At 38.3% G+C, this 27,890-nt stretch overlaps 1 protein-coding gene across 4 annotated transcripts in view; it reads right to left on the bottom strand.

The window, feature by feature from the left end:
* Positions 1 to 27,890, bottom strand: part of HHAT (hedgehog acyltransferase) — a 153,664-nt gene that overhangs the window by 116,397 nt on the left and 9,377 nt on the right. For 3 of the 4 annotated variants that reach the window (XM_071806017.1, XM_065835929.2, XM_065835930.2), the window contains 3 exons: positions 27,589 to 27,760; positions 20,338 to 20,488; positions 4,511 to 4,546 (listed from right to left, as the gene is read on the bottom strand). In XM_071806017.1, the coding sequence (XP_071662118.1) occupies positions 4,511 to 4,546; positions 20,338 to 20,488; positions 27,589 to 27,760 (359 nt within the window). The remainder of the gene's footprint in view (positions 1 to 4,510; positions 4,547 to 20,337; positions 20,489 to 27,588; positions 27,761 to 27,890) is intronic. The other variant, XM_071806016.1, reaches the window with a different exon arrangement.

The following is a 27,890-nucleotide window of genomic DNA, read 5'->3' on the forward strand; positions in this document are numbered from 1 at the left end:
GATAGTATTTTATGGGCAACCACATTCAAAGCAGCAGCAGAGGGACTACACAGCATGAGCACTGGTATCTAGCTTCCAAATGAGGGCAGAGAATGTGTGTCAAGCTGCCAAAACCTAGAATCACCTCTTATCTTACCTATCCCTGGAGTCAGAGGAAGGATGAAATACAAAGTGAAAGGGACTGTTGCATCAGATACTTTTTTAGTTGGTTTTGTTTGTTTGTTTATTTAACAGAAACAGTGATAACAAGAAATGCTTGTTTCTTTAAGCAGGGGCACAGATCTCTCCAGCTTGGGATGGCCTGAAAATTGTTGAGCTCTTCAGCAAGTCTACACTTCCCATAAGGGTAACACTTTGATAGCAACTTGTCACCATGTCAGAAAAGAGTTGATGTCTTTTGGGAGGCAATGTCTGCACTTCAGAAGAAGTTTGATCCCACAGGAACTGATCTCAGTAGTACCTTTCTGAACAGAGTAGAACAAGGAAAAAACTTCACTTCTAAAAATATTTACTTAACAAACCAGTTATCAGATAGTTCACTAACATCATTACCTTGTTATTCCTTTGGGTAGCATCGTATGGGATTTCACAGAGAACAAAAACAAGAGTTCAGCTAGCTGTTGAACAGACTTCTCTCCTTATCTTCTTTTATAACAATACCTTGTTTAGAACTATAATCCCTCTTTCACCACAGGATCATTCTGCCCTTACATGGAGGTGTCCTGCTTCTAACTAAAAACCAAAGGTGGCAACACATATTAAATTTTGATGCCAGAGCTAAAGTATGCCTTGTTTCACCTAAAAAAAAAAAAAAATTAGAAAAACAGACAATTTTCAGGCTTTGTATTTGGAGAACCTTTGCAGCAGGTAATAAGCTAAACCTAAACAACCCGCAACTCTAAGCAAGGTAAAGTAATTGCAAACCATGGGCTGAGCTGTCAGCACTGCTAACAGATGGACAGTTCTGGGAGACATCGGGGATGCGTGGTCCTGCAGTTCTTTTCAAAGCCAGATCTGTACTGCAATGGTTATGACTCACATTTTTTCAAAGGCACAGCAGTGCTGAAAGCCTGGAGATTTTTCAAAAGGATCATGCCTCCAGGAACTGTCATTCTTCTTTGCTGCCCTCATCAATGTTGCCCTAAAGGAAGCACTGTTTGGCATTAGGACAGTAAATATTCTCTTATGTTCATGATTTTATTTCGTCCAATGCCCTGGTCATGCCTGGATAAAATAGCTTCAGTGAACAAACAGCACCAGGCAGCCTCTCTCTTGCTCTTTGCCCTCTAAACTGCCACCCCAAAGGCTATTTTGATGCATTTTGAGTTCTGAAAATACCTCCATTGCTCCATTCTGAGAACATCTAGATTTAAGAGAAACAGGGTTGTTTTCCCTGTAGTCACCATGAAAAAAATATTACTCCATTTATATAGTACTTGTGTGATTTAAATACCACTTACTAACAAATTTGCTGATCTTATAAAAAAAAGTATTTGTTACTTATTTTATCATTGTGTGAAAACCATGGGCAAATGACCTTCCAAGTGTGGTAGTACATTTTTAATGGGGAGTATCAAAACCCAGTTTTCATAATGAAATTACTGGTATTTTCCTCATGAATTTTGAAGATTCCTCTTTCAAACACTACCATGTAGCTAACAAAAATGTTCAAGGCCCAGATCGCAATATACTCAATTGAACTTTAATTTCACAAATAGTTCCATGACACCACCGTACTTCAGCATGCAAGTACAGTGATTAGAAACCTAGTCCTATAATTCAGTTCAGATCGAGCCAATAAACACCACAGAGTTTGCCTTTCAGTATAATATACACTTTTCAATAACAAATGCATTTTAAAAGGTGGGATTTTAAAACTATTCTGAGCTATCTTTAAAACCATCAGAAGCACAGTTCAAGCCAGAGCTAGAGGGATGGATAGAAATATATATGTATATATATATATTTTTTTTTTTTGCTGAGAACACAGAAGAAGTTGTGTAGCTGTAATTCTATCATACTTTGTGTCACACTTCACTTGGGCAAGCTCCATCGGCTGTGTATGCCAGGCTATGTGCAGTTCTAGTTCCTTCAATTAGCATTTTAATAAGTAATTACACACAGGTTGTCCTTTCAGCTGAGGCTGGGTTTAACTTTATATTTGAAAGTGTCATACTTGGTCCCCTGTTCCACTGCAGGGTGGCATTCTTATATTTGAAACAATGTACCATTTCTTGAACATTTCAAATCTCAACTCAGATTTTTCAACACTTCCTGCAGCTCTAGTTTATTTGGGTTTTGTTTGGGTTTGGTTTCCCCCACACACACGCTGTTTGTATTTCACACATAGAAACCCAAACTGTGAAGAGGACCATTTATGACAGATACTACATGAACACAGAAAGAGAAGATCTGCAAGTTCTCAGGAGCAGAGACTGTCTAAATAGGCAAAAACAAAGGCAGTAACTTCCTAAAGGTCACTTGGCAGACCAACAGCAGAGATGTAACACCAAGTCTTCTGTTTCCTAGTCCAAAAGTCATTTACTAAACAAAGGATATTTTTTATTTTAGTTAAGGAAATCCAAGCAAAACTCATACTGCCACAACAGAAGTTGTTTCCTCCTTAGCAGTAGAGTTACCAAGAAAGAATCTGATGGCTCCTCAAGTTGTTAACAGGAGGAGCGAGAGACTGAGAATGAAGTATCAAAGCTGTCTAAGGTTAGAACACCACACTGCATGAAATCCACACAGGGCTTTGAAAAAAAATGACACATTAGTCAAAGATGACATTCAGTTCATCCAAATTCAATGGCTATTTGCAGTCCAGAGATTGCACGAGCATCCAGCTCCAGTGCTGCATCTCTGCAGGATATAAAACAATGCAGTACAAGAGAATAATATTTTATTACATTCTTTGTGACAACCAAGTGAAAGCATGTTTTGTGGCAGAAGCATTACCAGGGGCTCAAACTTAGTGCATCAGTGCTTACTACAATTCTATTCTTGGTTAAGTAATTGTCCTAATTCCCAGGAGATCTTGTGCACTGTATTCCCTTCACAACAGTAGAATATTTTAAAACCGTTTCTTTTACGATGATTTAGATTTCTATGATTATTTTTTTAAAAAATAAACTAATCTGCTGGCCAAAATATAGATAGGCTAATTCTGTTAAAAAAGATACCAGAACTTAAATAGATTTGGTAGTCTAAAAACTATATCTACACACTGAAATGCATATATCTTCAGCAATATTGACACTATGGCTTTAGTGAAGACAGCTATGTGTTAAAAGTTTTTGTTACATGCAAAGAAATACGTAAAACAACACTAAGGTTACAAAGCTAACTGTTCAAAGCTTATGAGACATCAGGATTGGGGACTGCCTGTGCAGCCTTAAAACACACCTGATTTTCGCTGTGACACAGGCTTTGTGTGATCTCAGATCTTTCATGGTTTTTGTATTTACTTTAAACCACAAAATCATGGTGTTCAGTATGATCCTACCCAGTATTCTTCCCTTTAAGATATGCCCTTTGTATTAAGGCCACAAGGACTCACAAATGTGAAGGTTTAACAGAGTCTTTATCCAGGAAATATGACAAAGTAACCTAAGATAATGAGTTTGGCAGCAAGGCCGAATCAAGGGAAGCCTAAGATCACCCAGTCCTTGTGGTGGGACCCAAAAGCACCCTCTGGTTCACATACCGCATTCATTCTTCCAAGGCAAAGTTCTTCACAGACAGGTATTGCAACATTTCAGTGGGATGAAATAACTTACAGAATTAATTTTCTAAGGGCCTGAAGACCATGGAAAACTTCATCTCTCATGTTACACATAACACTTCTTTGTTAAGATCAGCAGATAGTGATTGTGTTTGTATTCATGTTTAATAACACACCTTTCTTAGTGAACACTTGTGACTTTGCTCACACAAAAGAACTCCGAACAGCAGAACCAGTTCCTCAGTGTAGCATTCAAATGCATTAACCTCCCCTTTTATTATTGAAGTGTCCTGTTTTAATCGCTGCACTCCTCTAAATGTCAGCAAAACACAACAGTTATCCCGCTTTCCTTATTCATTTCAGAACATAGTCCATCCCGTGCACTGAATCAATCTAGCCTATTGAGAAAACAGCACTCTCCTCCACAGTCAATTTTCTGCAAAATTCAAGCACTTAGAAGGCACAAAGGTACTTGGACTTTCCAATGGAAAAAAACTTCAGTAAAAGAACAATTAAGATTTCCTCAGGAACAGGCAGAACACCGCCACTGAAATTTCCTGAGTCAAGGTTTTCCGGAATGACACCTGAAGAGGTTCCTTAGTGACTGACATTGGATAGATACCCAAGCCAAAGAGTTAGTTTCTCAAACTAATATATAAGCAAAAGACAAATGAGGATCTTGTCACAAAAATATATCAAGTAGTATTGAGTTCACACAGCCATGTCCACTTATAACAGAAATGCTTTTTAATATGGAATTGCAATTCAAAATACACATTCTCTTACCTGACCAGAAAGCGATGTAATCCAACGTCAAAACTTCTGAAAGACAAGAGATTCACCATACTTTGATTATTAAAAAAATACTACTCTGAGTATGGTACAAACACTGTATTTCAAAAGAATCAGTAATATCAAAGATAAACAAGACTACTGGAAATTATAAAAACAGAAGTGTAATACAAAATTTCCTTCCTGTAACGGTATGCAAAATTTAATATGATCACCATATAGAAAGATTTAGATTCATGTTAACAAGCTCATAAAGTCCTTGTTTGAGTGTTTCTTCAATAAGGCAGTAACATTCAGAGTAGAATAACCCAGCATAAGGCATAAATTGTGTATATTTTGCTACTGGAAATAATTTAAGCATCCTGATGACCACTGAGTGTGCACGTTTCCTGTCAAATATGTAAGTATATGCTCTACACAAAACTACCGTGGAATCCTTTCTTTCCCTTTTCTGCTCTGTACTGCATTAAAATGTAAGGGATTGCTGAGCATTCTCTCCAGGATACAGAATAATCAAAGAACCCCCTTACGCCTTCTTCAGATACACAGAATATACAAAGAAGAGGGCCTTGCAAGTGTATTCCGCTCAGATCTGGTGAGAAACATAACTTCAAGGACTTTTGACAATAAGTACAAGTTCAATCACACTAAATTACAAGAATCATGCCTGAAAACTTCAGCACTAACAACATAGACTGGCAGTTAGTGCCAGTGTTTCTTTGCCTTTTTTGTTTCTTCCATCCCTCAGCCAGCTCAGGAGAATCAAGCTCATGAATAATGTACCAGCAAACCCTTGACACTACAAGAAGTTACCTGCTGATTTATTTACCTAATATCTGAAATATGTGCTAGTTTTATGGCACTATCAATATAATCCCAGATTAATATTTTGTGATTAACTGTGTGTGTAACAGTACAATTGGGAAATGCAAATGCCTTCTTCCTAGTGCTGGACTTGGTCTGCAAGGGGCTCACATTCTGTACACTGAAAACATTTCAGCATATACTGAGCTCTTGAGCATCCCATTCCAAAAAAAACAACTAATTGGTGATTTGAGTACAACATGGTTTTATCTTAACAGTATTGCTTGCAATGTGCTGCCTTCTACCTGAAACAGCACAAGAAGTCACCAGATAGTTAATAGCATCCTGATAACAGCAAATAGATAGTGAGCAGTAGAAATTCTAGGAGTTAATAGGGAGGGAAAGTTCACTGGTTCAGCAGGGCAGTGAATCTCTCACTTAAAAGCTGCCTCACAATAGAAAAAATACTCTGCTGGGTACATGCGCATGGTTAAACCTATATTTTCACAATCCCTTCCTAAAATAATTCTACATTTTACATTATTGTTATATTACTGTGTAATTATACTGCATGAAGTGTATCCAGTTATCTTTCTGCATTCCTCTTGCCTGGACACATACTGTGATTTGGCTCACCCCTCCTCTATACTATTCTGTTATACAGGCAGTATTCTGTATCACAGATGCACACAGTCCATTCTTAGAGCTCTGAAAAAATCTTTCTAGGACTAAGCACTTTGGTATGTTTGTGCTGGGATGGGGAAATGAAGAAACTCATACAGTCCCAGGGAACAGCTGTATGCTGAACAGCTTTCTCACACATCTGCACCCAAGCTCATCATTTCAGGTCCTTCACACCGTCATCTGATGGCAACAACCGAGTCTGCTATAGCTGCTGAGGGTGCACAACAACTGAGCTTCTTGTGAACAGGGATGTGGAGTATAAAACATCACCACCATTTGATGCTGAAGCAAAAGCCAAAAGACTTGGCCTACAATGACTGTGGAAACTGAATGGTCCTGCTAACTTGAGATTATGAGAGCTAAAGGAGATTGGGGTAGACAAAGCTGAGGCAGCGGAGTTGAGACAGGGAGGGAGGATTAGACAGTTTGCTCTGAACTTACATGCCGTCTTTTCTGATTTCTCCCTCTTTGCAAAACATAATGCACTTGCTATTAAAAAAGTTAACTCTCTCTCATATGGGCTATAACTATTAAAATATTTCCACAAAATCTTTCATAAGTATTAAAAATGAACATGCATAGATCCAATTTAGTAGAACAAATGAAAAGGAGGAAAAAAGATCAGAGCCTCATTAGGTAGAACTCAGCATAGGCAGGCCCTGTTATTCCTCAGTTTGATGCTACACTGACACATTTCAACTGACTACCTAAGATCCTGAATTCTCAATAGTGTAAGTGGTCATTTAAAGACAATTATGTTGGTCACAGTGTAGTTACAAGAATATACAGTAGCAGAGTGTGCACCTTCATCTTAAAGACACCTCAAGACAGTATCATCGATTATTTCCAAAACCAAAACCAAGCCTGAACAATCTCAAATTGTAAATGGGAGAAATAATTGCGTTACTTGAGGCTGTGGATGTTCGGTGCATAGACTTTTAAGCATCTAGGATAACAAACGGAGACACTGCGCTAGGCAAAAGTACTCCAGTACTGGTTCTGGGAGGTTGACTTTGACAAAACACTACCAGAGACACTACTCTCTACTGTTCTGCTTGTTCATATTTAAATACATCCTGCAGTTAAGTCTAAAAGTGAAAAGAAAATACAGTGCAGTAGCAATGGAAGCAGAACCAGTAGATATAACGAATCCCTCCATCCTCAGATGGAAAAAAAACCAAGCAGCAGCAGGTTTTTACTGTAGTGTTCAGGCTGAAACTTGGGAGTGGAATAAGCAACTTCATTAAATGGAAAAAGAGAACAAGTAATCACAGTGCACTTGTATTAATTTCAGTGATCCCTTCAACATCACAGGAATCTGGCATGACAGGATGCTCTCACAATTAACTCAATTATATCCGCCACATGCACATGGACATCATCTACTGCCTATGAAGTACTTGATATTGCAACAACCAGCTTTATACAGCTTGTTCAACCTTGAGCTTCTCTGCAAAATAGAGGTTATATCTGATAGCCTTTGCAATTTAGGGCACATCAGTTACATATAAGTTTCACAAATGCTTTTTTAAATCCTATAATGAGTAAAATTTTCTTGAAAGAAAGGTTATTTGAGATTTTAATTAAAACAAGGGAAAGGATATCCACAGCAATGGGAGTGAAGAATGACTTGCCAGTTATCTATACTGTTCAAATGTCAGCAGCAATATATTCAGTTTTCAAGAAATAATGGGCAAAATCTAGTTTACCAAAATAGTAGTCTTTGAACAGTAAAAAAAAAAATCAAAAATATTCAATTTCATAATCATGTTATTCATTGCAGTCAATTTGATAGCTATTTTCTTTATAAAAATGTATCTAATTCTGTTCCTCTGAAGGGCATCAGTTTTGAATCACAGTTCTGCGCTGCACAGAACTGTAATGCTTTTGTTAAGCATGGAGGTTCTAGTTTCTGATACATTTCAATGAAAGATTATACATGTCATCCTTCCTAATCAAATTAATCTTTTCCCAGTACATTAACTAGAAATCAGTGACCAACAATATACATATACTAAACCAACAAGGCCCTTTTCCAAAACGTGATCTTTGAAATCTCTGCCTGCGAGCATACATCTCTCTCCTCAAGGTACGTTTTAAAAATTATTTCAGACCTGAAGTTTTTGCATCAAAAGCTAAATGCATAACGCGAGAATGAGCCTCTCAACTTGGATTCAGCACAAAGCTTAGAGGGCAGAAGAGAAATATATGAAAAATACAGAAAAGGCAGAAGCCTGCTGGTATGAAACATGGTCAGTAGCAATAGCATATGCAGCAAGATTGCAATCCTCATGATTCCCAGGAAAAAGTTCAAACCCTGTCTTTTTGTCTCCAGGATGCAAAAGGCATATACACATATCAAAAAGTCAAAGGAGAAAAACTGTGACAAGTTTCACTCTTGCCACAAAGTAGGGTATCAGATAAGCCAGTCACCTGTTTCCCTCGTGTCACTGCTACTTCAGACATGCTTCAAGATTTCCATTTATCCAAATCCTACAGTCCACCGTTATTTTGAAATCCTGTGTCTGCCACTTGCCACTTAGTGCTGTAGAGTACAGTCTTCTGACTACATCTGCCTCATGCAGGCTGGCACATACTTATCAGGATTAAGAATTAGTCAGGACCTTCTCCAAGGAGTTGGTTCCAATTTTCCTGGCCAGGTCCCCTTAGCACAGCAGACAGGGTGGCTGTCAGTGGAGCTACAGATGGATGTGCAGTGACAGACTCTTGTTTTCTGAGAATCACCAGCACATTATCTGATGGACTGTTTATGGTCCCACTCTGCAAACCTCGGCCTTCCTTCAACTGAGGTCTAAACTCAGGTTCTGTAACACAGAATCACAGAATCATTTCAGCTGTAAGAGACCCTCAGGATCATCAAGTCCAACCATAACCTAACTCTAGCACTAAACTATGTCCCTAATAACCTTGTCTGAACAGAGGAGTTGTATGAGCCTTTAGTATGTAACTTTTGAATTCAATGAAACTATGCCAGATTACATTACTTTGGGATCTGACCCCATACCTACCTAGACGAAAACTGCTACTAATGAGCTGTGTTGGGGACCAGGATTCCATTGTGCTGGCTAAAGGATCCCATCTCACAAAGTTTGATTGCAAGACCTCATTTCCAATGATTTATAGCATTAAAAAAAGTAACTACTAAGCACATGTCAGGATCATACAAATAAATTTAAAACAACAGCTCATTAACGGAACAACTTTAATGAACCTAAATTGCAATAATTTGTTAAACCCTGATTTTGTATACACGTTTTAAACCGTGTGCTGAAGAGAAACCAGCACAGTTTTGGTTTCCACCAGTTCCTTTCCAGGACTGCACGTCATTCCCAGAAACAAAGCAAAAAAAAAAAAAAAAATCACGCATCTTGTAGCACAGTCTGGGAAGCATTTGGCTGACTGTGCACTTCAGCAAAGATGCCCACTGCAAGCACATGGGATGTCACCACTCCAGAAAGTCTGGAGTGGACTTAAGACAGGATGCTTCACAGAAATAAGCAGGGGCTACTTATCCCCAAGTACTCCTCAAAACAAAAATAAAATTATATATATATCTAGAGTAACTGCCCTGAAATCACTTAGATGACAGACAAGAATCAAAATCACACTCCCTAAAGAGCAAGAAATAATTACTTTCACAAGTGCAGCACCTCTTACATACACCATCAGGGTTCTGATCAGCCTAAGAGCCTAGAGAAAGTAAGATTTTAATGGATTGTTCTTCGTTATGGGATATAGTTTAGTACATGGGGAAAACTCACATAGCACAATCTCCTCCATTCTAAGAGAGGAACAGGTTAGATATCAAGAGCAGCATATATCCAACTCTTCTAGTGAACTTAAAATAATGGCATATGTCAGCCATATATATGGAAAACAAATATATTTACAATAGCAAAAGGACTTAATGAGAGCTACTATGATTAATACAAGATATACTCTGCACATTTTTGAACAGACAAAAAAATTTATCACTCACAATAACAATACTTGATAATTCTGGGGATCCTGTGCTAGAATCACATATGTTCCCAAAAATGTCAATATTTTTAAGAATTCAGAACTTTTGCCTTTTGCCACTTATGCTGGTGATGAAACCCAACAAGTGGGTTTTTATTTATTACAGCTTCAGTACTCTGTACCCTGCAGGCTTTGTAGTTGCTCCAGTGTTTCAACAACAGTTCTTGGCCATTCCTTTTACCAGAGTGGCTAAACCTGACATTGGAAAGTCTAATTCAATCACATATCTTCAGAGGAGCTCACCCTATTTAACCACAGAGCAGCACTTGCAAGACCAGCACTTCCATTAGCAGTCGCAAACACATCTGGCACTTTGCTGATGAGCTGCTGAATAAAAGTCTCTCCACACCAGAACACTTCGCACTGGAGACCAAGAGGTCATGGAATGACAGCTGCTTCCACCAACACAATACTCCTCAATTGCTTCACTGTCCCTCTTTCTCAAGCAATGTCTTACAGCAGGGATGCCCAGAAGACAGTGTAAAGCAAAAATGCCTGAGGAATGCCCCACTGTTTAGCAGTTCTAAATTACTCTTCTTGATCCTATTTCTGCTCATCTTTCTTCCAACACTGCTTGATGGCAACCTCCCCAATTGGCAATCCAAAAAACGAAAGCTTCCAAATTACAAATCATTGCAAGTGTGCAACATAAGTCTGAAATGTTTAAGAGCGTTGTCCGAAGAATAAGATTACAATGAAATCAGACACAAAACCTGCATACAGAACTTGCTAGAATCTATTATTTAATGTCTCAATGAACTATAAAACTTTGCTACAGCAAATCCCCTAGAGGGGGCATGCCTACCAAATAAAATACATATTTTCCAAGTAGTGACTACTACCCATCAATTGATCATCATTATTAAATAAAGATCTGGGAAAGCTGTCCATACTTTGAAAAGACACTCTAGCCTGTCTATAGTTTGCACAGATTCAGATATATTGTTTTCTGCAAGTTTACTTGAAACCTATATCTTCATAGCACAGCTTGCCTCTCAGTGACAATCACACTCCTTCCTAAATAATGTAATGCCACTGTGCTAAGATACACTACTTGGAAAGCAGATGCACAATTTCAAACAGAAAAAAACAGCAATGGTTACAAGATATTTGACAGCAAAAATAAACAGCAAACAAACTACAAATATTCAAGTAAGAAGGCCAGACTGTTTAGGGTTGTTAGTTTTTAAAATGAAGATGGGAAGATGAATGATGAGGCAGACAAACCAGAAAAAATGAGATCCAATCCAACAGCCCATTTGGATTTATCTATCAATATTACCTAAACTATGGAATATACTTTTGGACATTGAGCCTCGGAAGTCACAATGCAACATTTTCTGGGCACTCCTTTGCCAAATACAAGTATGTTCTTGGAGCTCTCATTTTTCACTTCAGCCTTTCAACTAGTGCAAGACACTTGCTGAATTCCACCCACATACTGATTTTACAGTCTGCCCACTGACATGGTATTGGAATCTGGAACAAATACATATATGCAGCTCTTTTGGCATTCCTTCAAGATAAACAGTAACAAATCCTACCATTTCCTATTCAAAACCAAAACAGTTCTTACCATGCAACATGCAATGAAACAAATCCTGGCTCAACTCAGTGAGATAATTCCTGTGAAAGCGAATTCAAAGTTTCTAGACATCAAGATCTTAAGGACCTGTCTAAGCCTAGATCTCAGACTTCAATGGACTGTCTTTTGTTTGTGAGCTTTAATTTTAAGTTTTAACCATCTGCAATGCAGCAAACCAGTAGTAGCAGCTTTCTTTTGTCTCAATGCAAAAATGCAACTACGAGTAAAAAAGAAAACCAATGTTATTTGAAAGAAAAAAATGAAGACTGTCAAATGCTTCTATGTCATGTCTTTGACAAGCAATTTGTTACAGTAATAATAAGCAGGACCCGTGTATATATGACAATATATTTATCATATTCTCCAACACCTGCTTAAGGACATGCTAAAATTTTGACACTTTGTGCTTAGATAAAACACTTGGCATTTCTGTTCTGTTTCTTCCTGGCATGATTCAGCAGTACCAGGTTGCTTTTTGGTTTCCTTCCCTATTAGAATAACCAAAGCTGCCACTGGGTTCAGCCTGTAGGATGCCTCCAACCAGAGATCCTGCTCAGTGCTGTACCAATATTCAACATCAATATGGCCAATACATAAACATCCATGTTACTTCACAAAAGAGCATTTTGTAAAATAATCACATATTTAAGGTCAAACAGAGCAAGCTCTGAACATTTTACTTGCAAAGTACTTCCTCCATAGCATCACAGGGAGAATGGTGGGAAGTCACCATGAAACCCTGACCCAGGCAAAATCAGCAGCAAAACCCTTACTGATTTCAAGAGAAGCAGAAATACTTGGACTGGCTCTGGACTGCCTGTATAGTGCAGGATACAGTCCAACTTTGGTATACCTTTTGTCACAGACACATTCACCTCTGAATAGAAAATATCAATGTGAAGTTTCAGTTATTAGCTTGGAGTTAAGGCTGGAGACCTGCACAGCAAAAATAATCTACAATAAGATGGCCACGAGGAGAAAGTTCTTTTGTGGACCACATGAAAAGTCTTCACGAACTGCTAGTGGCCTCCAGCCTACAAATTGTATTAATGATCTAATATGTTTTGTTGTTTCATTTCAACTTCAACACACAACTTGTATTATATCCGAAAGCCTGAGGAAAGTTTTAACGATCCTGTGTGCTGACTTCCACTCACCCCTACAATCTCCTGGCCAGAAAGACAAGCAGAACTTCACGGAGGCATCAGTCATTGCCACTCTAAACTTAAGATTACACATAGGTCTGCCTACTTAGGAGGCTTTAAGACAATAAATGAGTTCTGCTTCTCTCATATCTCTCATATTGGATCTTGGTGAAACAGTTCAGCAGACACTTTCTTAAAAAGCACAAATCTCATTTGTACTCTGTTAATCTCCCCCAGAACCTTTCAGAAGAAATATTACTTTAATTTTATACCTTCTCTAATTCTTCAAAAGCCTGTGGTAGACTCATGGAGAGTGGATGAAACCTGAGGCCCATTAGTGGCAAACTCCCACAGGGTAAGTTGTTCTTCAGTTTTCCTCAAGGAAGACTTGCAAAGCAGCACAATTGTCCAATTACTAGGAGATCCCTATCCTTACTGCAAACAGAACAATGAAGTTTATTAATAGCTATTATTCATATTCTACAGTGGCTGTGAGCAGGCAGAGTGTTGTTTGCCAAATGTGAGCAGCAGTAAAATAGTTTGTATCTATGCAGAGCTCATGTCAAATACTGTGAAGAATGGGCTTCATGGGTGATCAGCAGTAGGTGGGCTTAGCTTGTTAAAAAAGCCCAGCAATTTGCAATTACAGTAACAAAGCAGTCACCACGCAAATAAATTTCCAGTAATTATGCAATTTATGCAATCCAAGAAGGATTAGGGTGCTTCATTATTGCCTCGTTTTACACTCCAAAGAGACAAATAATAGATTTTCTTTTTTCTCTACTGAAGAAATGTAAGGAGCTTTTTAAAGCTTTAATATAACCAGTAAATTAAGCTGTACAGTAGATAAGAACTGTAGCATGCACTAATTTGGCTGACTTCAAAAGCAATTAATTAAATCTTTTGTCTCTATTGGTGAGAGAATGACTAACCAGTCCAGAACTAAAGTCTTTCACATATTCAGGTGACACACTAGCTAAAAACATGTCACAGATCAATGCCCAACTGTAAGCATCAAACCAGTTGATGTAAAAATACAAAAAGTAAATCAGGAAAAGTGTTCTTTCTCAACTTAGAAACAAGTTATTCCACTGCTAAAAAATGCACACTAATTACATGCCCAACTTTTGGGCCAGCAGCCTAAGTATTCAGATAGTGTCAAGCAAGTGCCATGTTTAAAGGTTATGTATAACTCCGTAGCCTTTCCAAGGAAGGCTCTCCTCACCTGATTCCAGTTGTTACTGTGCACAGTAGCTGGGTATTTCACACAGGAGCACACCTGCAAGTACCACAGTGCTGTCTGTGGGAATGACAGAGCAAGTCCCGCCTTATGTTCACCTTTAGTCTTCACATACCAACAGAAGAAAAAAGAGCCCTTTCCTTTCCAAGACTCTCACCCAAAGATCACATAAAAAGCTTCTAAACAATGAAACCTAATATTCTTTAAGCTCTTTAAAGTACACCATCCACAAATACATGCAAACACAAGCTTTCCAAGACAAACCTGTTCTTATAGATTTTATTTTTACTACCAATTTGGGACCCAATCCAGTGTACTTGTCCAGACAGGACACACAAAGCAGATCTTATGACTTCAAGTTTGCAAAAGAAAGCTTAACATGGCTTACAGGCATTGATGTATTTGGACTTCTGCACACTGCAGCAATATTGATTTCTCCTGTTCTTAAGATTTCAATAAAATTTCCCCTTACTCATGAGCACTAGGCCATTTCAACACTTTGGGTGTAATTCTATTTAATCCAACTATCCTTTTAAATAATCCTTTTTCACATTTAAAAAAATCTGAAAAAACCAGGGTGGGGGAAAAGTACATTTTGATTTTTAAATATAATAGAAATGTTGCACCACTAACATTTTTTTAAAATTAAAAACAATGAGAAGCTAGATCATTAAAAACATTAAAAACACTAGACGACTTTTTATTTGAACACATCAAAGGCTGGAAATACACCAGAAGTGCCATTCCTAATCTCCAGAAAAAAGGGAAACACGTATAAGCCTTCTTGTCTCTCAGTTCCAGCTGCTGGGTGAGTCCAGTCAGAGGCATGGAGTAGGGAGCTTTCAAAAACATAGCTGTCTACACCTATAGGATAAATACAAAACCAATCGCCTCAAAATACCTGATCCTCTTGCAGCTGACTGCTGTAAGGTCGCTTACACCACTTAAAGTAAGATTCTCTGTCCGTAGCACAAGTAGGTTTGGCCCAGTACACTCTGCCCAGGCACAGATCCCAGGGAAGATCCTCCTGGAGCTCTGGGAAGCAGCTGATGCTGCCACCACCAAACCTGCCACAGCAAGGTGGGCAGCAGGGCCACATGTCTGGATGTGCCATCCAAATTTCCACCAGACTCTGGGTGATTTAGACTGAATCCCTTTCTTCGCAGTGCCACAGAGATGTGGAGCTCCTTTTTGTTGCCTGCCTCTCCTTCCCTCATGTAAATTTGCAAGGGATCTGTAACAAAACTGACTCCTGAGGATACCTGCAATCCATCATTCAGCATCTGTCCTTTTTCCCCTGTAATTAGCTCCAAATGACAGGTTGCACAAGAGCGATTTGCTTTTATTACTAGCGTGTTATCAGATAACTAAACTCATGGGAATGAGAAATTTAAGGAGAAAATCTGTCATCTCAAATTTCAGACCATCCATCATCTTATTCAGAAACACCACAGCAAAAGAGCACTACAACACTCGAAGAGAAAGCAAGAGTCTTACATGGGAATTTGTTCAACTACAAGTCTCTAAACTTGGAAAGGCACCTTTTTCTGAGCCCAGATGCAGGGTTGTCATCCTCAATACACGTGGCCACAGCACAGCTCCACCTGCACAATTATGTTTGTCTTACCTTGTGCCAGACATTAGCTATTTGGGAATTTAAGGAGGCAAGCTTCCAAAACAAACATTGAGAGAAACACCATTTCTGATCTTATTTAAATTTCTTTAATGATATAACATAAAGCCTTTCAGCAGCTTACTCATCTTCCTGCTCCGGTAGGGGGATGGGACTAGATGATCTTTAAAGGTCCCTTCCAATCCCTAACATTCTGTGGTTCTGTGATAAGTTTTAAAATTTAACTCCCAAAATTATTTATTCCAATACAAAAATCAGAAGCCCAAAGAAGGAAAACATTATAAACTGGGCTGAGAGAGTGAGAAGCACAGGTGGCAACAGACTTCGATAATTACTTCTTTCTCCCTACAGGTCAGAAAACACATTTTTCCTGTTTAAAAATCTATTCCAATCCTCACCACAATCTATTAACAGCAATTAGATGTAAATACTACCAAGTGCTTAAGCCAGAAGTAAGAGATAGTAAGTTTTTGCTTTCTATTCACCATTCCAAAATTACTGCATGGGGAGACAGTGATCCCTTGTGCTCACATTCACACATAGCATCAGTGTGAGACTTGTTCTTTTCCCAGAAAAGAACCTGAAAGCAAAGGAAAAGTGTCTATGTGGTCCTTTCCAATAGACACACAAGGAAGTGCTTCCTGAAGGGGGGAAGGGTTCAAGAACAACAAAGAAGGTAGACAAAAAGTACCAGAATAAGGAAGAAACAGATGCAGAGCAGATTATATTTTCATTTGTAGATCCATTTTCTACGGCATGGTTGCAGCAGAGATGTGATCAGCCTACAGAAAAATTCTAATCCATAATCTGGAGCAATTCACTGAGACACTGCATATAGCCCACTTTTTTCGTACAAGGCAAGAAATGCTTTTGCAATAATGAGGCAGGTAAACCAGACTGAACAGCAGCCAGTTTCTTTCAAATTCTAACCCAGACACCATTTTTGGATGTCATCAGAACATCTATGAGATGAACTTAACACATGTTCATATAAAAGTGTGTATGTGTGTCTGTGCACATCAAATATAGCCCTCCTAGTCTAACCGATAGCATGCAAAAAAATGGGGGGTGACTTATGTCAGACTCCTGTGTGGTCAAGAGTTGCGGTGTTATGTACAAGGTGGAATCTGAAACTTCACAGCACAGCAGCTGAAAGTGGCCAGATCTTTCTCCATCATTGCATTACTTTATTTTTATCTGGCGGCATGTCTTAAACTCCTTTTTCTTTAGTTCAGATGAAATTCCATTTTCTGTGAAATCTACCTTTCAAATACTACTCCTTACTGCGTTACTGAAAAACCTCTACCCTTGCTGAGGCTAACCTATATTAAACACACAAAGTTTTAACACAATTTCTCCCCAACAACCTTGTCTCCAAATTATTTTGGGATAAGATACCCAGGAATGTGGAAGTTCTAAGGTGTAAAGGCAGAGGAGTTATGCTTCTGCACATCTCTTACCAGTCTGTGACCAGACATAACTGGTTTCTTACACCACGCTGTTCCCACAGCATGTCAAAACACATCTGATCAATGTATTCAACATCTTTGCTGATGAACCCTTGCCACACTCACTGACAAGTTTTCTCGTGGAATACGTTGCCAAAGTCATTCACTGACATGTTCAAAATTGATATAGAATTTATATACATGCTATCTATTGTTTTGGTAGTTTCCATACTCTTACTCCCCACTAGGGTATTTTTCCGTATTGAACAAATCTGCGAGTCTCAGCAGCAGCACTTTTCCAGTTGTACTACACAAGTTGCCTCCCACCTGAGAAGCTGTGTGGCAGCTATCAGCCTTGACCAGTTCTTTAAAAGCACTTGTAAGCTTCCAACAACATTGGTTGCTCTCAAATGAGACATTACCTTGCTTTTAACCTCAGTCAGAAAACACAAGTTTCAATTTCTCATGACTTAACATAAAGCAGATGCTGAAAACTCTAAGTTGACATGTCACTGAACTGCTGCCCCATCTGGAAGTCAGGAGCTCAAAATCCCTTTTTCACAGCTATAATCAAGCTTTTGAATAGTAATAAATTTATCATGCATTTGTTAGCTACGCAGCTGCATATTTAGCAAGATAATGATATCCTTGTAAAATGAAACCAGAGTAGCACATTCAGCACCTGTATTTGTCTTGAGACAGTAAACAATATTGCTAATTTTTCAACTCAAGCGACTGCCTTGATTAAAAAAAATGCAAATTTGGCAGAATCTACTATAAACTTGATAACTCCTTTTTAATTAAAGCCCTTTATTTCTAATTTCAAATGGACACAATATGGTTTATAGTTTAGTACCATAAATGGGGAGGCAGAGTATCCAATTTGTTTTTTTAATACCTGCTTCGCTTTTCAGTTCTAGAGAAATTTTAGACAAGCTGCGGTATCTTTCTTACCCTCCTCATTGAAAGCTCTTCCACCTGCTGTATCACATCGTGTATTAAGTCAGTATACATCAATTATAACGGACACTAGCCTGGATACAACAGATCAAAATCTTCGTTGCTGTGCTCAAAGGACACCAGGTGGTGGTGGAAGACACCTCAGTAGCATATTTGCATTACTACAAACAAAGTATTTAGCACTTCAAGGAAACAGTGTCACTGTTCATAATGCTTCACAACACAAGCTGTTCCCTTTCACCATTTTTTTTTGCTAGCTTTTATGGTAAACCCACTATTTCCACACTTCCTCTCCTGTTCTGACAGCCATACAGTTTAGAAACAAAGGTTATTTTCACTTATAACATAGGCGTTCCTGTATAACATACCAAAACACATAAAGACTGCAAAGCCTCTGGGTAGTGGTGATTGAAGAGTTTCACTGTAAAGGCATAGGAGCATCATAATTCAGGGATTCAGACGGCAAGCTATGTGAGATTTCTTAGATAATTGAGATTGACCCATAATTCACTAGCAGCTGTAGGAAATACTATCCACAGAGCTGTACCTCAAATCATCTGTATATAAACTTTTTTTAAACCTTCAAAGCAAACAAACAAATCCAATCTGTAAGGTAATTTTTTTATTATTTCTGCACTGAATCTTTGATACATACATGAATGAAATACTTGGGCAAATGGTAAACATCAGCAGTTCATTTTTTCTTCTGTAAAAAATAATGAAACTTTACACTTAGAAACGAGTTTCAATTTTCTTATTACTGTTATGGATATTTTTTTAAACAATACCCAATGTTTCTGCTGTGACACACCACACATCTTCACAAGCATGAAGTACCTTTTTATCATTTGTTACAACAAACATTTGTTTGACACAGAAGTTCATGGAAAGGGTTGTCAGGCATCGGAACAGGCTGCCCAGGAAAGTGGTTGAGTCACCATCCCTGGAGCTGTTTAAAAGACATGTAAATGAGGTTCCTAGGAACACAGTTTAGTGGTGAACTTGACAGTGATAGGTTAACAGTTGCACTCAATGACCTTAAAGGTTTTTTTCCTGCCAAAAAGATTCTATGATTCTATTTGGCACCTCCAGAGCAATACACAGATTCCCTGGAATAATAGCTGGGAGTGGAGATGCTGTTCTCTGTTCTCAGGAGAGTGCCTGGTAAAAGCCACAGATTTCTATATTAACTCTGTAGGTCATAAGTTCAGTTCAAACTCCAGAAGAGATATTAAACAGTCATTTGCTCGTAACTCAAATACTTTTTAACAGTTCATTTGTTTTCTGTACTCTATTTCTGCCGCACTTTTTTGAATACTACATATCTACAGTTGCCAACTATTATAAACTATGAAGCTTTCTTGTTACAACTAGTATCAAGCCAAAAACAAAATTAAAATGAAGCTCTGATAATACCAGGCTTGCTGTTTTTATGAATAAAATGAAAAAGCTTTATTAATACTGCAAAGCAGTCAAAGACCAAATGGGGTAAGCACCAATGTGTTAAGCTCTGCACTAAAAAGCTCACAAGTCTAAATCATTTTATGACAAGTTTCTAGAAGTCTGGGGCACAGCATTCCACAGACTGGAGGAACTGGAGATAGTGGAGAGGACAACAAGGGAAGGGAGAAGTGAATCCAGTGTTACACACAGGCTGAACATCAAGCAGAATCCACCTGAGACACAGTTCTCAGGGAAAATACTTCAGTGATCACCGATTTAAGGCAACTGTAAGATTCAAAATGATACTTTTTTGTGAAATATTGTACTGTTTGAGAAGGTCATCGTACATTATAAAAAGTCACCGTTTTTCAAAGTATTTTTAACGTGTTGAAGACTTCACTGCATGACTCTACATATTAAAGTTTTATAACTACAGGTTTCTTTGCAGGGTGATTAATCAAGCATTTATTTCCCTTCTCTAGAGGGATATCTAGTTGAAATGTGGGTTTTATACCAAGACTGAAAAATGAGCCATTTAATAGATATCTGGAAAAAATTCTTGCTGTTTAGTGAAGCTGAGTAGGCTGAGTCTAATTCTAATATTCAAGAGGATAAAAATGCTGAAAAGGGCACTTGCCACTACCCTCTGCAGTGTGAAAAAAAGCAACCAAATTGAAATTCATTTAGAAAGAACAAAAGACAAATCACAGTAGTGAAGGAAAAAGCACAAGGACACAAAAGCAAACATATATGTGCCCATGAGCGCACACATACATGTTCTCATACTCTCACTGCCATATATCAGTAATAAGCTGTCTGAAAAGCAATAATGACTGACCTCCACATTTTAGTGAAACTGTGCATGAGGCTCACACAGCAAGGCAGAGCTGGAGGCTTCAGTCCATCCATTTGGAGGAGGAGGGCAGGAATGCCATATAGAACCAGGTATTTCACATAAAAAAACAGCACTTGAGCTAATGCCAGGCCACCTAAAAGAGAAAAAATAAAAATATCATACCTTAAACAAGTCCTGAAATACTTTTAAAACCTGCTAATACAGATTACTTCCAAACAGCCATTATTCAAAGAACTAAAGCAAGCACATCAGCTGATATGATACACAATACCAACTTTTGCAACAGCTATAGGACACAAGCTCATGCAATTATGACTTTAGGTGCACACACAAAATAATACCATCATTCCAATGTAAAGGCATAAGTAATTATCTGTAGTTCAACTTAAAAATATCTTTGGACTGTGGGTATTAACTGCTATGAAAAACACTTACTTACATTAAGCTAAAAAATCAGAACATACTGATGTAAGTGATAAACATTCACCACAGAGACAATATTCTTTTTTATCTTTGAAAAAACCCAACCAACCACTCCTCAGTTGTTCCCACAGAACAGGTATAAACAATGGTTATCTTTGCAGTTTATTTTAATAGCTCCACAAACATTCCATGTACTGTCAGATTATTTGTGTTCCCCAAAACACTCCCCAAGATCCCTCCTGCTGCAGCCAAGGCATGGAAGTCTAGAACTCCATTTGACATAATGCTTAAGGCATATTTCAGTTTTCAAACCCATGGGACAAAGCCTTCCCTCAAGGTGCTCTAGCTGCCTGATTTACGAAGGAGAAATTTTGGCACCTAGCACAGCTGTGAGATGAAAAACCATATTGACTATTTTCCGAGTTATTACTGATACAAGTAAAAATTCTAGACTGCATTATAAATAAAGCAAGATTATTTAAAATAATATTTCGCATGGTATTTGGCCACTAGTCATAAGGAAAAAAAAAAATCAGTGAAGAACAGAGACCAACACCTTCACAGAAACTGGTGAGTGTTTACTCCTAAAAGTTCCACTGACTTTAGTGAACTTTTCCATCTGAATGACAGTTGATATAAACACAATCTAATCCCAAACAAGGGAAAATAAAATTATTGTAACTTCAAAGCATAAATATATATATATAAACCACAATTGTTACATCATCTTTTCCAGTGTTTTGCTTCCCCTCACTGATATTAACTATCTTCTGATTTGACTGGAGCACTTTATATATTTAATGTAATTTTAAAGCCTCCCAGTAGACTTTCATTGGAGACAAAGTTTTCAACCTGACTCCAGCAGTACACATCCCTGAAAATCTAAATCATCGTATATTATGGCTGACAATGAAAGGTTAAACATTAAAAATTCATCTAATATGTAACAACCTAGGGTGAAGTTCTGGCACTAATATTGTAAATTGCAGAACTCCTGCTGGCCTACACATGGCCAGAATGTTGCTGCTACAATCCAACATTTTTAGCTTTAATATTATGTTCCGCATGCACAATATAAGAAATAGGTGTGCCACACAAGATAAAAAGTGATGTTAGAACAAAATACCTAGACATGAAGCTTATGGTATTTTCCTTCAAGGGAAGCAGTCATCTAGTATTCAGTAACATTCTTCCCCAGAGAAAAACAAACAATCAGAAGCACAATCTGAATACGAGCCAATTAGCTACACATTAGATTACTGCTAAATCATCTATACAGCCAACTTTCTCCTTTAATTCCCTTCTCATTCAGTTTCTCATTTCCTTTCTGACAAATTTCATTGGAGAGCTGAACGCTGACACCCACACTAACTGATTATGAAGATCACAGCTGTCTGTGCACTGGTAAAATTCAAAATCCTTTGGCTGTGCATGATATATTCAGAGACACAGAATACCACCCTCTTGAAACCCCCAAAAAAAAAAATCAATATATTTGATTTTAAATCCAACGACAAAAGATTCCACATTCTCAGATACAGTTATAATACAGAAGTTTCAAGAAAAAAAATGAGCATTTTCATCATCTCTAATAACATACATCTAAGTTGTTATTACTGTTAACTACCAGACAGCTCAATAGTACTTGTATCTTAAATAATTGCAGACATCACATCACCATTCATTACATGGCAAGCAGCAGTTATCACATTCTGCTGTTTTGGCTGCGATAGAGTTAATTTTCTTCCTAGTAGCGAGTGTGGGGCTGTTTTGGATTTGTGTTGAAAACAGTGTTGATAATACCATGATGTTTTAGTTACAGCTGGGTAGTGCTTACACAGGGTCAAAGCCTTTTCTGCTTCCCGCTCTGTACTGCCAGCAAGCCAGCTGGGGGTGCACAAGAAGCTGGAAGGGACCACAGCCAGGACCACTGACCAAAGGGATATTTCCACACCATATGACACCATGCTCAGCAATAGAAAGTTGAGTGAAGGAGGAAGGGTGGGGTGTTCGGAGCAATGGTGTTTGTCTTCTCAAGTAACCATAACACACAATGGAGCCTGGCTGTCCTGGAGATGGCTGAACACCTGCCTGCCCATGGGAAGCAGTGAATTAATCCCTTGTTTTGGTTTGCTCGTGCACACAGCTTTCCTTTTACCTAATTTTCTCCATCTCAACCCACAAGTTCTCACTTCTACCCTTCCAGTCCCACCAGGAGAGTGAGCAAGCAGTTGTATGGTGCTCAGTTGCCGGCTGGGGTTAAGCCACAACACATGAGTAGAAAAAGCAGTCATAAAAGCAGGTTAATTGCCAATACTAAACTGGAAGTTTAGCCTGCAGGAAAGCTTATAAAAAATTTACCTCCCTCCCTCCACTTCTTTCTATAAAGCAGTGAACTACTCAATATTTTAGAGAATAAAGTCTTACTAATTTTTCTGATTCATGTTTGTATTTCCAGCTTCCAAAACAGACATGAAGATGATAAATATTCATCAGATTTACCTTATTACCTTACAGAATGGGGAAAAAAAAAGTCAAATTACTCTCAGTATTTCATTACCATTCAGACAGATGCACAGATAACCTAATTTCAATAGCAAAACACTACATGCTTCTTAAAATGAACCTGGAAATCCATTTCTTATCTATAGGTTTATTAGAAAAACCACACCACATCAAAACCAGCATCCTACATTCAACTCACACAGACTACTCTGAAGGTCTCACTTTCAAAGATACTTACACAACATTTCTTCTTTTAACAAATCAAAACATGAAATCACCAACTACAGATTAAACCAGGTTGCTCTCCACCTTTGAACAGATCATATCATTCTAGATTGACTTACATACTGCTGACATGAAAATAAATACCCTTTTGGAGTACTAGAGCCTAGTTAATAATTAAAACAGTGATAGCTAATTCACACTAACTTGTGCATGCTTCACTAGGACAAGCAAGTGGCACATGCCAAGACCAATAAATTAAACCCACGGAACACTCACAACTTTGTATCATGCATGCAGAGACGTACACACGAGATGTATGGATCACACACACACACCTCTGACAAAGCATGTATATACAGACTCCTAGTTGAACATATTTTCACAGTTACAATACCTATTAGTATCCTGGATTAATCCAGTGCACCGATGGTATTAGACAATACATTCTCATGCAAAATTCTGGCTTTCATCATTCCTTATACCTTGTCAGACTGACATGAAGTTCTCCTCAGATGGGCAGAGATAAGTAAATGGTGCTGCACGCTAAATGTGAGGTCTCATAAGAAATACAGGCAGCATTTAACTTCTGCATTTTCAGAATTAGACAACACACAAATCAGCAACACTCATCATCCATTCCAGTTTCTATAGACTGTACCCCAACAGAGCAAATGCTACCATTGATATGCTTACATTCTCACAGTGAAGAAAAAAATAGAGCAGTTATTTAAATTTAAGATCTTTAAACTAGTGCTGTTGAGCTCCCTGTTACTTCATAATTCCGTTAATCTATCATTCAGCTGCAGAAGCCTCAAGAACATATGTTGGAAAGGACAACAGTTCTTCCATCCATAGTACAACAACAACAGAGCAGGGCACATGCCACATCATTGTTTATCCAAGAGACAGGCCTCATCTACCCAGATTAGATAGCCAATAAAGAAACTGGAGGATATTCAACAAGCAAAGGCTGAAGCAAGGCTGCAATGCCCTCCAAGCCTTTGAAACACTGTGGTAACACATCATGGGAAACACACAGCCCAGCTGGGTTATCTGGGACAGAAGGTGGATTCCTCTAGAAAATGAGAAACTCTACATCAACTGTGACATGTTCACATGCAGAAGAGTAGAACACACAAACTAGGCATTTGCAAGTGAACTGGAAGGAATGAGGTAACATAACCTATATGCCAAGAGTGCTGTTACAGTGATGCAGGCACTGGCTTGTAAAGGGCATGGAGAAAGGAACCTGAACATTTGACCTAAGAGGACCTTTGGTTTAGTTGCAAAAGGACACAAGTTTTTACATTTTAAAACAATTTTAAAAAGAAACACTATACAATTCACAAACTGTACTAACAGTAGCTAATGAACACAAAGAGTGATACTGGATGCAGCTTACATCTTTGTAACAGTAAAATACACAGGCATCAAAACCACACATGCACCATTTGGTATATTGCTGCTTCTAGAAACTCATTTACCTAATTCCTTCCACACATGGGAAAACACTTCTCTTACTGCTGGGTAGCACATTCTCCCAGGTACTATTTTTTCTTAAATTAATACCTGTGTGTACCTAGTAAAGTAACTTCAGGATTTCTGCCTTGTCATTTATAGCCATGCACATTTATTAATGTTGTACACTGGCATTTTTAAACAAGCACTGCAACTCAGGGTTTGGTTTAGGCTTTTTTGTTTGTTTTGGTTAGTTTTAATTTTTTTTTTCATTTATTTGCAGTCTCACCTCACAGGAACACCACATGAAGCAATAAAGAACCCTGTGTACCTTCACACTTCCGAGGTGTACAATGACCACCATCATGGCCCTTAAGATGTCAAATCTCATAGCACATTTGTCTTTACCTGCACAGTTGGAATTTATTGCTCATCACTCAAAAATAATCCAGAAGAAAAATAGAGAAGCAGTTATAGCCTCCCCAATTAGGGCTGATTACAGCTGATCACAAAACAGCCTCACATCCTTTCCCCTAAGTTTACCAGGCTATCAAGGCAGCCAGGCATCACAATATAAATAGATGCTTTGTGCTGCTTTGAAGCTTCTGTAGTTAAATGGGAAACAAAACAAACAACCTCAGCAGTGCAGAAAGGTTAATATACCATGTGGTCAATCCTCCCAAATCAACAACAAGCTCCTTCCTTGGTATCAAGACTATCTGATGAAACTGGTTTTAATAACACAGAATGCAAAGTAACTGGGGGGAGTGTTTGGCTCTGTACAAGAACTGGTGTATAGGTACAGTAAGATCCATAAAGATCAATAGAAAAATATCACCAGTACTCTTACTCATATCAGTGGCTCCCTAAACAAAGTCACAACAGTCACCCTGTCACTTGTATGGCTCTAAGGAGACCAGTATAATCATTGTGATAAAACCTGCAGACAAAACATTTTAAGTAGTGACAAACTTCTGCTTCAATCTCATTTGCACTATAATATTTAAACATTGCTTTCATTACTAGAAAGACAAAGCTCAATGACAGTAGGGTTATACTTTGAACACCTCTCTACAGAGGACTTGTTTAAACTCAAATGATCGTATTTTAATCAGGCAGCTTTACAGTCCAAGCTTGCTTTAACACTGGCTTTCATCATCTGTTGCTTTGAGGCATTTTATCTGTTCAAAATGCGTTTTAATTCTTACGATATAACACTTGATTTCATCAAATAAATATACAGCCTACTTGGCTGTTGTCCAGAGAGTAAGTTTTTCCACCTCCCCCTCCTCTTTTTTTAAAATCAACATTGGTAGTCATAAGTGAGGGAGAAACCTGCCAGTAACACCAAAGCTGGAATATTTTGTCCCCAATTCCATAACCTTGTCTGCCTTATTCAATGGCCAGCACTTATGAGGTTCCACATGCTCAGTAACACATCACACCATTTTGTCAGACCTACAGTCAACACCAGGAGCTAACAGGTTTAATTCATCAATGAACTGACACTTAGAACATATGAAAACTCAGAATCCACTTTCTAAACAGTGACTGTGTGAGGAGGGGTAGAACAAACCACAGAGGCAAACCCCTCACTTTCTGCTCTCCATCTGCTCTTACTCTTTTTTATATATAAAAATGATATTTCAAAATATATATTAAGTGCATATATGTGCATATACATATATACACAGAGCACAAACATTGCCCTCTACTGACCAGAGGCCAGTACACCAGTGTCCTCCAAAACATACACTGCTCATCATCCATGATCTCAAATGAACGCTTGACAGGACCATACCAGTCTGTGTGTATCAATTCCTGTTACTTGCTGGTACAGTAAGAGGCTTCTCCTTAACTCAGCAATTGGCTTTTTCAGAACCCAGTTTTAAGGGCCTGGGGTTTCTCTGCTTGCATTCCTCCTACCTGGCGATACACATAGGAGGACAGTGGAAAAAAAATCAAACTGACCACACACACCAGTCGTCTACGGATTAGCCTATGTCTACCCACATAGCAGCACCCAAAGCCCTTGCTGTTTTATGCTACATTCGCCAGCACTCACTTTTTCCCCATAGTTAAGCATTTTAATGAAATAGCAGAAGGCTGGAAGGGGCAGAAGAAGGGGAAATCAAGCAGGAATACAGAACTGAATGGCACTGACTGCAACTTTCAGGTCACTTCATAATCCCTTCCCTCTTCTTTTCTTGAGTACTGTCATTTTAACTTTCAACATGAATATAAACTAGAAACATCAAACAAAGGGAGATCAATAAGCACTTTAATTCTTCACATCTTCTCTCCTCTTACTAAAACAAACCTTTTTGTTTCAAGCTTCTATAACTTTATTGGGGGAAAGCCACTTTAAACCAAAGTTTAGACACACTTTATATTGAAAAAAATACAGAATAGTTTTTTAACTTAGGAAGCAGCTCAATAAGTTCAACTGTGAGCTTCCTATGGGATCTACTTGTTACATCAAGTCTGTACACTACCGTTCTGACAGCAACCGGCCATAATGTACTATTCACAAGTACCTACAGATGGACATAAAAGAGAAGTGGACTGGGGTTCTTGAAGTGGAGGGAGAAAGAAGATTTCTGCTATTGTTTCTATACTCACCCAAGGCCCAGTATGACGCAGCTTCCAAAGGTGGAACACTGCTGTAGAGGGCATGGATATACATGAGGTGAATCATCAGCTCAGCAAGGCACCACCAAAAGATAATACGGATTATCCCCACAATTAAGATGCTGAGATTGGTCTTCAAACTGAAGGTTTCTTGTCTCCTCATCTAAAGAAGAGATCCAAAGAGGTTATATGGTACATAACTGACTGTTTTACTCAAATACTCTTCCTGAGAACTTTTTAAAATTTCACTTGCTATTCATTATTATTACTAAGGGTCCATTTGACTACACTAT

This window comes from Patagioenas fasciata, chromosome 3 (genome assembly GCF_037038585.1).
Source record: "Patagioenas fasciata isolate bPatFas1 chromosome 3, bPatFas1.hap1, whole genome shotgun sequence".
Taxonomy (NCBI): Eukaryota; Metazoa; Chordata; class Aves; order Columbiformes; family Columbidae; genus Patagioenas; species Patagioenas fasciata.